The 12,997-nt window shown below is 40.3% G+C and overlaps 1 protein-coding gene across 7 annotated transcripts in view; it reads right to left on the bottom strand.

Annotated features, from left to right (window-relative positions):
• Positions 1-12,997, bottom strand: part of AP2A2 (adaptor related protein complex 2 subunit alpha 2) — a 100,901-nt gene that overhangs the window by 23,032 nt on the left and 64,872 nt on the right. For all 7 annotated transcript variants that reach the window (XR_012159320.2, XM_073347187.2, XM_073347188.2 and 4 more), the window contains 5 exons: positions 12,754-12,936; positions 9,245-9,342; positions 8,810-9,041; positions 5,793-5,966; positions 1,992-2,155 (listed from right to left, as the gene is read on the bottom strand). Coding sequence is in view for 6 of the 7 variants with exons in the window: in XM_073347187.2 (XP_073203288.1) it covers positions 1,992-2,155; positions 5,793-5,966; positions 8,810-9,041; positions 9,245-9,342; positions 12,754-12,936 (851 nt within the window). In the remaining variant the exon portion in view is untranslated. The remainder of the gene's footprint in view (positions 1-1,991; positions 2,156-5,792; positions 5,967-8,809; positions 9,042-9,244; positions 9,343-12,753; positions 12,937-12,997) is intronic.

Below are 12,997 nucleotides of genomic sequence, written 5' to 3'. Positions count from 1 at the left end.
ATTTGGATTAAGTCCACATTTAAGAACGTCCATTAACTTTCATTAGTCTGCATATGGATGCCAGGCCCTCATTGGCACTGGCAGCATTTCTAGTTACAGTTGTGCTTTTCTCAAACTCTAATAAAACTGCACTGCTTGAATGAAAGAACAAGCATTGCCCAAACATTTTACAACAATCATGCCACAGTAAATACACTGGTAGACTGTCCAGAACATCCCTTAACCAAGTAACAGATTTCCTCCTTAGTCCCACCTTACTACTTATGGAAAAGTGGCAAAGGTTACTGTAGAAGACGCTTAGGTAGTAACTACCTTAGACAAGCACTTTACTAGATGCAATGACTGCAATCAGGATAGAGTTCTCGGCAAGGCCGGTCATTTTTCTGCAGCAAATGTCTACAAATAAAGCATTAATTCTTCACCCCTGCAGATCACTCCTGAACTACTAGCCTAACACTAAATGAAGAGAAAGGACAGAGAAGAGGTACGCAGATGCCAGCTCTAAAACATCGTTTAACTTTACTGCCACACACTAAAGGTTACCATGTATGAGTCACTTATATTTGTCTCACACAATCCACTATCTTGCAAGAAGGAAATGTTTTAGGATGAAATTTTTCAACTATAGCAAACAGCAGGCAAGTAGATTGTGTCTGGGCTGGTACTTTCTCCTGGCAATTTTACAGAGCTGTGCTGGAGCACATACTTATCCCTATACTTAATAGGCAGCAAGAACACACAAAGCATGACTGCTGTATACTTCAACGGCTCAGCTGCACTCCATTACTTTAAAGACTTTGTCCATAGTAGTATTAAATCTTGTTTAGTAGATGTTATAAGCAGAGGTCTGACACAGTGGGAGGTTTTTGGTTTTTTTGTTTTTTTTTTAATTAAACACCCTGGTTGACTAGGCAGTCTTAACTATATTCAAATGTTTTTCAGCTAAGTGTTCAATGACAAGAGATTCAGGTTACATATTCTATTTAATATTAGCTATCCTCACATGCTAGAATTCTGCTAGAAAAAGCTAGCAGTAAGATGGAGCCTCTCATGATATATACCCACTGACACCCAAGAATTTAATGTCTTGTGAACAGCGCCTGAAAGCTTTATATTGAGAATTTCACCTAAAATGCTGGTAATCAATAAAAGCAGTTATTGATCATTGAATTAAAAAGGCATGCTGGAATGTAGGATAATATGTACTTTTAAATACAAGGGACATTGTGAAGAAGCAAGAATGCCTTTATACAATGAGGCCATTGACTGTAGTTAGATCATAAACAATATATAAAATCCAAATTAAATATGCCTTCAGGTCTGCGACTGGTTTAATCCATTCGGATAGACTATGTTTAATAGCTCTAGGAGATCTGCTGTCACAGAGACAAAAATTAGCAATAACCTACCCACCCCAGGCCAACAACAGGAATGTGTTACAGATGCAAGGACACAATTGCTAGAGTCCTGTATGGCACAGGAATAAGAAAGGAATTATTTTGGATTATCTAGCCTAAATTGAATACGTAAAATAACAGTTCACTACTACAAACTAATCCATTCATTTCAATATCAGGCTGTAGGTATTAATGTAAGAACAGCTTACCTTATGCACCTAAAACTGAAAGCAATAAAATAGAAATCGTTTATGGCCAGGTCCAAAGTTATCCACTGACCTCATCATTGCCTTTAGGTCTTACTGTACTCAATATAATCTGGATATTAAGCATAAAATAACAAGCTCTAGATTTGCCCATAGGTGATTATATCAGTAAATGAATTCATCTCACATGACATTAAGGAACATATTCGTAGAAGTAGGACTGACAAAGCCATGTTGTTCTTAAGGGGGAACCGGGAGGGGGGGGGTTGCTTAGAGAGAGAGAGGGAGAGTTTCATCTGTTTGTACCCTTCATTAGGGTAGGATGGAAAAAGGTGGAAGATAAGAGGCAACACCTACTCCCAACTCAGTTGAGAATTATTTTAATTACCTTGCAAAATTATCTTCAGAGCCAGGAGCAAGAGGTGCAACCACAGAAGCAGAGTCTGAAAATACATCCACCAGCAAACTGCCAGTAGAGGAAGGGGGAGGAGCAGAGCTGGTGAGAGGAGCTGCACCGAGGCCCAGAAGGTCTGCTGATGGAGAAGGAGTAGACTGTAAAAGATAAAATGGAACACTTTAAAGTTGCATTTAACTCATATAGACTAATACAAATCCCAAATTGCGCCTCACCTCCCAGTCCCCAATAAAGACTGGCTCAGATTTTTAAAATAGTTTTGTTTGTAGGAAATAAAGACATCTTCCACATGTGGCTATCACCTTGCCCTTTAAATGGCCTCAGACAGGTAGTTTCATATCCAAAAAGCTGCTAGTTTCCCATCACTAGATTTTATCTTCCCATAAAGCCAGTTTTAAACCAGATACCATGAAGAATTAGGGTGCGTTACGTTACCTCCCTCATTCACCTTTGAACATTAAAAGCAGTACAGGTCAATCTGTACTATTCTGAAAACTCCAACTTTACATAACTCTAATCCAAAATACTTATGTCCCCCAACCTCACGGACTATTGTGTAAACCTAAATTTCAGGATATTTTGACAAACCCAGACGCCTAAAACTGATCTTTTCCTGAATATTAAAAACCCTTTCCTTTTAACAAATATAGCTCTTTGCTCATACACTTGAATGTTCAGTTCTGAAGCCATGCACACACTCAAAAGAGAAGTATTGAGACTAATAAGCCAGAAACCAGAGTGCTCCTAAAATTAAAGTTGGTTAAGAAAGGAAATAAAATCTAGAATAAGATTCCCCAACACAAGAAAAGTAACAACACTTAAGTCACAAATGAAGTAAAATGAATGAGGAGTTCCAGTGGATGGAGAATCTGGCATTAAAAGTTTGATGAACTTGTATTTCTTGGACTGCTGGTTGGGAATTTTCTTCTTCCTCAAAGGGAAGGAGATGGAGGGAAAGATAGTTAACTTTCTCCTGGAAAAGCAAGATATTAATAAATGGACATATCGGAACAATTTACTCTACTTACGTAAACTCCCAGACACAATGTGTACAGGTGTGCCAGTTGCGATTCCACAGTGAAGATAATGAAAGTTAAATTGGGGCCTTATTATACTGATTTGGAAAGGAAATATTGTCCTTCTCGCAGAACTTTACAACATGTGCTAAACAGAGCTAGATTTTTTTTTTTCCTAAAGTTTTAAGTGATTCCACTGAAAAGTTCAAAAAAAAGTCATAAGCATTTAAAAGTGACCATTTTTTAAATCGGCAATGGTTATTTGGGACAGATTCTCTGGTGCACAAAGCAAACCTGAAGCAGCTAAAGATCTGTATTGGAGATTTCCATCTACACTGGCAGCTCTACCACCTTTGTGCTGGAACCACACCCCTTCCAGCATAATGGGAGGTAAAGTGGACATCAAGGGTGCGGCATAGGAGATGGCATAGTTGAACAAGGCACCACGGCACCCAATTTTACATTGGAATAAGACCTTTGTCTTTCACCAGCAGCATAAGTCTACACTACCCCCTGCAAGTTTAATTTATGTTGGGGCTTGGCAGATGAGAACCAGGCAAGCTAGGACTGACTTGCTCTCAGCCTCCTAAGCAGAACCTGGGTGCAGTGGAGAATCAAACCAACAACTGCTCTTCAGGTCCATCTAGTTTAATACGGTTAAAAACTTCAACCTTACCACATATATGCACAGTACTGACAACACCTCTCATACCCTTCATCACCACTGATGGTCAAAATTTTCAGCAGTGACCAGTGATTTTGCGTACCCAAGTTGAGACACCTTAAAGGTGCCTCAGTTTGAGTGTGGCTGCTCACTTTGAGAATTATGTTAGATCAGGCATCTTAAGTTAGGTACCACCCCTAAAAAATATATTTTAAAAAAATCAATGCAAATATATATCTGTAGTCACAAGAGGTCTTCTAAATCCACTATGAAAAGCTAATTTGTTGAAGAAGTGTGCTTAAAATTAAACTCCCATTACAGGTAAAGACGAAGTTAGGGAAAAATTTCCATGTTATTGCTTCTCTTTAAAGATGAAAAAAACAGTTAAAAATGTGAAGGGAATTAACATCACCAACAGGAAAAAGTAATATCAATGCTGTGCTAAAGATATGCATGCAAAGCATTTACTGGCTTGGGTTAAATGTTTATTACTTCCCTTACCATGGGAAGGAAAGCAGCAAGTGATTGTTAATTAGTATTAGGTATGTACTAATGAAAAAAAATGAGACAGCAGAGTAAGATCCTGCCTTACTGGGAATTCTGAAATATCCAAATGCACTTATGTCAAGAGAAACTTACAATTACCAAACAATAAAAGTAGCCTAGCAACACCAAGGTTTTAAACTATTGTGCAAATTTCATGCAGCAAGAGAACAGGTGGTCTTGAATGGGATGGACTCTAGTTTGGTGACATTTCTAGTATTTGCAGAGTAGCTATGAGGGAAACCCATGAAACTATAGCGACATCTATCAAATAACAGAGAGCAGGGGAACATGAGAAATTACAGCAACAGGAGGATTTAGAAACAATTCACTAAAGTATCTGATTATTCATAAAAAGTTTGCATTTCTGAGTTGTCTCTATATCAATGTTTAAGACAACTGGATAGTTAAACCGAAATAGGCATGCATGTTAATAATTCACTCCCAAACCACTTCCCAAAGTAGCGCAGGCCTTGTCATGAATAACTGCAAGCACCAAAAAGCAAAAAGTTTTAAGACTTCATGCCTGCAACAGGACTAATTAAAAGACCTCAGAAGTGAAGAATCCTTTAAACAAACAAGGAACTCCTGTCTGAAGGTTGTGGATGGCTAAACGAGAAGAATTCAGACGAAAAGGGCGAGGTCTGGGCCCAGTAACCAGTTCAGCCAGTGAACCCTGAAGTGGAGAATCAGGCAAGACGTTAAAAAAAAAAAAAAAAAAAACACTTAGAAAATTAATCCTAATAGTTACAGATTTTGGTTTTGCTTTTAGTCACAAGAGATGATGAATCTCATCTTAGTAGAGTAGACAGCATTCCATCACAAAACCACCTTGCAATTCAGCATAATTGGGAGATACGGAAAAGCCCAGGACTGATGTTGTTTACACTTAAAATGTAAGTCCTTAAAATGTGCAGCAATTTAACTCAAGTTATGACTTTATATAAATGAATATAAGTAATGGTTAAATCAGTTTAAAGTACATCCACATTAGATTACTTTAAGTACAAAAAAGTGCAGCAGTGTCCTGAATGCTTTGAAACAGAAAAATAAACTGGCAAAAGTCAGTCTATAGTAAAGAAAATTAGAACATCTAGACTTAAAATGTTTCACAGAACTCCATTACAGATAATTAGCTTCTTTCTAAGAGTGTTAATGAAGTTGATTATTCAAACACACTTTGTCCAAAATTTATCCCAAGAATGGGATGTCAACATTTTCTTTTCAAAATGTTAGTTATACGTATTTTAACAGTTTCAAAGTAACTATATGCAGATTATCAAAAGCACAGAGTCTTGGTCTAATTTGGCCCCACTGACTTCAACTTCTGCAAATTCTACCCACTACTTCCCCCCCCTCTGGAATTAAAATCCAACTTTTCCAGCTACTTTATACAAACATCAGGAGCCTCAAATTTAAGAAACAGTGAATGCACAATACAAGCCACTGAACAAGCAAAATGTTAAGGAATCTCTGTATTTCCCTCCTAGAAAATCATAATTGGTATTAGATTGGTTATCACAAGTGGTATAATTACTTAAGGAAACATACCACAGTACTGGCATTAACAGCGGTGGATTCAGTGCCTCCATTCACATCAGAGTTCCTCTCCTTTTTGATCTCTTCTAGGTCAGTAACTGTGCCGGGGCCCTTCTTCTTCTTCAGCTTAGCCAGAATGGATGACTCCCTCTCTGGAAATGGAGGCATTTCTTCTAGCACAGTTGCCTTGCCATGAAATAAGCGAATATTAGTTTTCAATACAACACATGTGTCTTCAGACGGGTAGACACTTTCAAGAAAACAGATCACCCCAACCTTTCAAGGCATACACCATTGTAGAGTTGCTTCTTGTTGCAGAGCACAGAAATACACCACCTATGTAACAGACAGCAGCACATTATAGTAGAGAAATAGCTCTGCTATAGTTAAGTTTGAGAGTTGCTTCTTTTAAACAGTAAGCAAGTGCTTTAAAGCCATAAGCTGACTCGGTTTTATTTGCTGTGCCCCATGGGGATGCACAGTCGGGTTTGTGGTCCCAATTTAGGGTCATCTGAGCAAGTGATTCCTGAGATGCAATCCGCTTAACAAAACCCATTACATTTATAAAATCACCTGGTTTTGATCCTTCCCAAACTGATATCACCCCTTGGGATTCATTTCAGTAGTGCAGAGCACCCATGTGCCTTTGGAGTAGCAGTACTGAGAGTTAGTAAGTTTACAGCTCCAGGTCAAGTTGACCTAAACTGACAAAACAGTGAAATACACACATGCACTAAGACGAGAGGGTTTGCAGGTTGTTTTTCATCACAGACGTAATTGGGTGGCTCATGGTGACATGCTGTGGACACTAAATCTAAGCAACACTCATGCACTGAGAGTTAAAGTTCTACTTGTGGCAGTTTTTGGAGAATGTGTTATGTAAATTAGTAGTTCTTTGCCTGCATTTTATGGAGGCTTCTTTTTGAAGTTTTGTTCTGGTTTAAGATATTTTAAAGTGCTCCAAAATCCACATGCAGATTCTGATTTTACTTTAGAAGCTGTCAGTGATATAAGCACTAGTGATATAGAAGATAATGACTGTGCAGTAAGCATTTGGAGTAATGTAATCATCATGACTTATGCTCCTCAAACCAGTGTGATCAAAGGAAAGTTGTCACTGGATATTTGCTCAACACCTTCTTAATACATAGCCATGCTAACATTCAGATTCTTAACTTTTTTGGTGTAGCAAGGGAGTACAATGGGGTGGGAATGGGGTTGGAGCTGTGAGGTGGAAAGTGCAAGGGGTGTTGAAGCAACACAGGGGCTCTACCCTTTTAACAACCTTCACCCATTAGGGCTGTGCTCTGACTTAACTACTGAGGGGCTAGCACACACCAAGACAAAAAACCCTTAGGTTACATCTACACTCAAATGCTCCAGTGGCACAACTGTGCCACTGTAGTGCTCCAGTGTAGACACTTAACTACAGCAACGTGAGGGGTTCAGCAACCACCACTCTCATCGCCCCCTCTCTGAAGACTGAGTGGTTTCTCACCCCATACCCCCGAAAAATACATTCCATGCCCCCAGTTTCAGAACCTCTTCTGCAGCTAATCCACCTCCCCAAGAAGCAGTAGCTAGGTAGACGGAAGAATTCTTCCATTAACCTAGCACTGTCTACCCCAGGGGTTAGGCTGGCTTAATTACATCTCTCAGGATGTGGGTTTTTCACACCCCTGAGAGAGGTAGCTATGCTGTTATAACTTTTCAGTGTGATCACCCCTTAATGTAAGGGATTATCCAAACACTGATTTTTAAACACAGTGCAATGTCTAGGGCTTTGATGAAGAATTGAGTTTCTGAAAATTTTTTTACTATGATCCTTCAGTGAAATTCCACACCTCTAACTGTTGCTCTTTAAGAGCTCAAAAATGTTGACAGAGCAGAAACAAATTCCTTTTTTTTTTTCTGCTTCTTCTTCTTCTATCTGTCTAAAATCTCTGATGCAACATTAAGGTTGCCTGGCGCTGCCTCAAGCCATTCTAGGACATCAAGTTCAGCTGCACTAAAACCTCTAAAAATTAAGAAACACACAGAGTTAAGGTATACACCACTCCTGCAAACCAACATTAACTCTGAGTAATGTCTCAATATGCCATAACACATACCACCACTATACCCTTAGAGATGTTACCCAACAGTCTGGGAACAGATCATAATCACTCTAAGAAAGTTTAAACCTTCTCTTTGTTGAGGCAAAACTCTGGTTTAGATCAATCATAGCAAAAAAGAGCTACCTACACCTGGTCTGCACTCATACACAGAGGTCACCACCCACAAATCACCCCAGAATTGCTAACTGTTACCACTTCCTCACCTTTGTCATGAGGATTACATCACAGACTTTGTCTTCACTTACATCTCACTTAGTCCTGGAGACTTTATGTCACCAGACTGCAGACAATCCCCATGACAAGACTTCTGTGCATCATTAGTGACACAACCTAAAGAGCTCAAATCTGAGAAGAGTCATATTTAACTCAAGGTACACATGAAGCTCTCTTCATCTTACCGTGGCAGCTCTGTCAACCTGCTCCAACTAATCCCTCCCACCATTCAAAACAGCTACACCGAACAACGAACACTTCTGGAGTACATGCAGATAAATGCTGCAATTTGTATCAGTGGAACGTGACAACACCACACTTTCCCATAGCCCCTTCAAGTCTACCTACTATAGCTCCACTCTTAGTGAGCCATTCCAACGACTACTGCCAGATCCCAGGAGCAGGGTTAAAGCTGGGTTGTCGGGGTGGCATGCATCTTAACTCTATTCTATTTCAGAAATTTATATTTGCATTATACCATATCTGTTCATTTTTTGATTTTCAGAAGTTTGGAATGTAGCAGAACTCGATTGTCTGGAATGGCATAAGACAGTACTGGGCAACCCTAACTTCATTTTAACGAAGTTCTGGGCAGTCCATTTACTGAACAACATCCACGAAAACATTTAAGTGGAATCCTGCCCAGACAGAAGTCACTCACTTGCAAAGACTTTTCCATGTTTAACTCTATGTACCTACCAAGATATCAGTACTAGCAATGGTACTGAGCCTCAGGTATTCAACGGCTCTCTGCTGTAGCTCAACATCAGCATTCTTCAGCTGACTGTCACTGCGCAGTACGTCTTGAATGGTAGTTTTGATTTCCGGAAATAGGTTCACAAACTTGATGTAGGTAGACAGAAGCAGTGCACGGGTGGGGACACTACACAGATGAAACTTGGAGTGCAGCAAGTTGAATTGAATCAGAGGACTTAAGGGAAAAAAAAATATAGTTCCGTTTTCCTGATATCATAATACATATGCATTATTTAATAACAGTTCAACATTCAGCTGTATGTGACCATAATATTTGAGAGAGAGAGAGGAGAACTCATTGTAAAGAGATGCACTGAGATTCCATGATAAACAATTATAGTATTTTAAGTGGTCTGTTTTAGAACAAAGTGTTCTCACCTGGATCTTGGGTCACCAGCAATTAGATTTCCAAATTCTCCCAGGATGTAACCACCTACTTTTACCAGATTTTCATGGCATGCTGGTGCCTGAAGGGCCTGTAAAAGACCATTCAGTCAAAACCACTGGACAAAGAAAAAATCAATCAAGAATCAATGATACAACCAAAAGAAAGACTATTATTCTACTCTAGACAATATCACTATAGTGATGCTACATTACTCTACAAATTTTAGGAAAACGGTCCTCAAGCATGAACCACAAAGCATTTGCACAGGTTTGCAAAGAGCTGCCAGGTCACATTATCTCCTATGAGTACAAAGTGGAATATGCATATGTAAGCAGTACACACACAAGAAATAGAAGCAATGGGGCAAGGGAAAGTTATTGACTGGTAATTCTGTTAGTTTCCTGTTAGTGGTTCTGTTGTGTGGTGTGTGGTTGCTGGTGAGTATTTGCTTCAGGTTGGGGGGCTGTCTGTAAGCAAGGACTGGCCTATCTCCCAAGATCTGTGAGAGTGATGGGTCATCCTTCAGGATAGCTTGTAGATACTTGGCGATGCGGTGGAGAGGTTTTAATTGGGGGCTGAAGGTGATGGCTAGTGGCGTTCTGTTATTTTCTTTGTTGGGCCTGTCCTGTAGTAGGTAACTTCTGGGTACTCTTCTGGCTCTGTCAATCTGTTTCTTCACTTCAGCAAGTGGGTACTGTAGTTGTAAGAACGCTTGACAGAGATCTTGTACGTTTGTCTCTGTCTGAGGGGTTGGAGCAAATGCGATTGTATCATAGAGCTTGGCTGTGGACAATGGATCGTGTGGTGTGGTCTGGATGAAAGCTGGAGGCATGTAGGTAGGAATAGCGGTCAGTAGGTTTCCAATGCGACCATCGCTTATTAGCACCGTAGTGTCCAGGAAGTGGATCTCTTGTGTGGACTGGTCCATGCTGAGGTTGATGGTGAGATGGAAATACTGAAGCAAATACTCACCAGCAACCACACTAACCCAGGAGCCTATCTTTGCAACAAAGCCCGTTGCCAACTGTGTCCACATATCTATTCAGGGGACACCATCATAGGGCCTAATCACATCAGCCACACTATCAGAGACTCATTCACCTGCACATCTACCAATGTGATCTATGCCATCATGTGCCAGCAATGCCCCTCTGCCATGTACATAGGTCAAACTGGACAGTCTCTACGTAAAAGAATAAATGGACACAAATCAGACGTCAAGAATTATAACATTCAAAAACCAGTTGGAGAACACTTCAATCTCTTTGGGCACTCGATTACAGACCTAAAAGTTGCAATTCTTCCACAAAAAATTTCAAACACAGACTCCAACGAGAGACTGCTGAATTGGAATGAATTTGCAAACTGGATACAATTAACTTAGGCTTGAATAGAGACTGGGAGGGGATGGGTCATTACACAAAGTAAAAGTATCCCCCTCCCCCCGCTGTTTCTCAGACATTCTTGTCAACTGCTGGAAATGGGCCACCTTGATTATCACTACAAAAGGTTTCTCTCCCCTCCCTTCCCCCTCAGCTCTCCTGCTGGTAATAGCTCACCTTAAGTGATCACTCTCGTTACAGTGTGTATGGTAACACCCACTGTTTCATGTTCTCTATGTATATAAATCTCCCCACTGTATTTTCCACTGAATGCATCCGATGAAGTAAGCTGTAGCTCAGGAAAGCTTACGCTCAAATAAATTTTAGTCTGAGGTGCCACAAGTACTCCTTTATCCTACAGCAGTGAATTATAGGATAGTGTTCTATGGTGCCACCTACTGGGAAGGAAGGAGCTAAAAAAATTGTGAAAGTTCTCATCTGTGAAGTAGTGAAGGCTTCCCTAGTTAAATGGCCTCTAAAACTCAGGATGAGGCATACCAGCCTAAGTGCAACCTCAGACCCACCTAAAAATATTAATCTGTAACCTTTCCCTTCTTACAGCCTTAAAACAGTTGTTCAGCTTCTTCTGAACTTGAGAACATGCTCAATATCCAAACAAGACCAGCACTGTGTCATAGGGATAAGGGTGAATATACTACTTCGTAAAGGGGGAAATCCAGTATTCCTCTTTGGAATGAATCCCCAAGGATGCTGAAAATCCACCTTTCCAAAACGAAAGGTGGGCAAGAAGAAATGGGAAAGTTCAACCACCTCATTTGGACAAGGTCACAGCAATAAGGCAGAACTCAAACAAGACACCCATCAGAACCTGCAGGAGGATGGTCAGATCCCATTAAGGTATCACTGAATGCATTACAGGTCTTTGAGATTGTTCTTGAAATTGTCTATGAAGTCCCAGCATACTGGAGTTAGCCAGACAAGGCAGCAGCATCCCTGGTATCACAGCAAGTGATAAAGATCTTCCAGATCTGAGACTAAGCGTGAGACAAGCCCAACCCAAAAGGTGGTTGCAGAACACAAGTCCCAGAAAGAACAAGTCTGGAATCTCAGGCAATGTCCAATGGGAGCGGGGGGTAACCACTAAGCTCATCAGATTTAAAATCCAGTAGGAACTGAGTCGCTACAGAGCCAGTGAAATCATAACTGCTATTTCAGCATCTCATCTCAACACCCACCAGGAGGTGAGAGTCACAGTATCTGATACAACAGTCAGCAAGGAGCGGTGGTGGCTCAGTCCCCATGCTGGAAGCTGCTTCAGACTTCATTTCTGTCCTTGTTTATTTTTTCCCTAATTTCATGGAGCCCTGACAGGGCAGCATGAAGAGAGGAGACGCAGGAGGAAGACAGCAGGAAAGAATGCGAAGACTCTATGTTTCTAAGCTGAGGAGGAAAAGCAAGCTGCGAGACATCTGTCTGCGGCATATGCAATCTGGGGTGCAAGTTCATGACTGTCTCCTCGCTTCCAAGCAGGCAGCACCCTAATGCTGTGTCCCCTACTCCACTATCATAGAAAGGAATAGGTGAGGTACAACAATGAACACAACATTTCTGAAAAGCAAAAAAGCAATTCAAGGTTACAATTCTGTATGTGTGATCTGACTGTATGTAAAAAAGGGATAAGAAGTCAATACCATCTAATATAATGGAGGAAATCCACTGCTTGAATTAAACTTCCTAAAGTCTCACTTTTACTAGATATTACCTTTATAAAATACCTTCAGAAGTACTATGTACTTTGATTAAAGAGCATGGACTATCAATATCACCAGAAAGGTGTTTGAAAATAGAAGCTTTCGAAGTAACAAATCCTCCAGGTCTTGTGGCATTACCTATGAAAACCAAATCAGAAATAGAGGTTTCCTACTGACTTTGGTCTCTGGCAAGACCATTCACTGATTCAAGACACAAAGCTTCAGCAGTGCGTGACTGAAGTCATTCTTCTTTTTCAAGCACTGCCATTTAATTGCCATTAACATATCATGGGAATGGTTAATGAGAACAGAGTTTTTAATTAGATAATATTGTGTGTAGTTTGCACTTCCATACAGAAGCAGAGGGTCTTTCCATCTTGGAAGTGTAAAAACTGTCATTCTTACCTCGAAGACAGTCTTTGCTGCATATCCTTGCACATCATCCCTGTTAATCACAATCTGAATAACTCTGTACCACACCTCTTCACTGACGTAGTCTCCGGCAATACGAATCAAATTCAAGATTGTGTCCACATACCAGGTATAATCCACTGCATACTTCTCAGCTAGAATTGCAACCTTCAGCACCTGAGCAAAACAAGAAACTGAAGTAAACCTAAAGAAATCTACAGTGAATGGGTATCCTTAG

Source organism: Lepidochelys kempii, chromosome 6 (genome assembly GCF_965140285.1).
Source record: "Lepidochelys kempii isolate rLepKem1 chromosome 6, rLepKem1.hap1, whole genome shotgun sequence".
Taxonomy (NCBI): domain Eukaryota; kingdom Metazoa; phylum Chordata; order Testudines; family Cheloniidae; genus Lepidochelys; species Lepidochelys kempii.
This window is presented reverse-complemented; position numbering and strand designations above follow the sequence as displayed.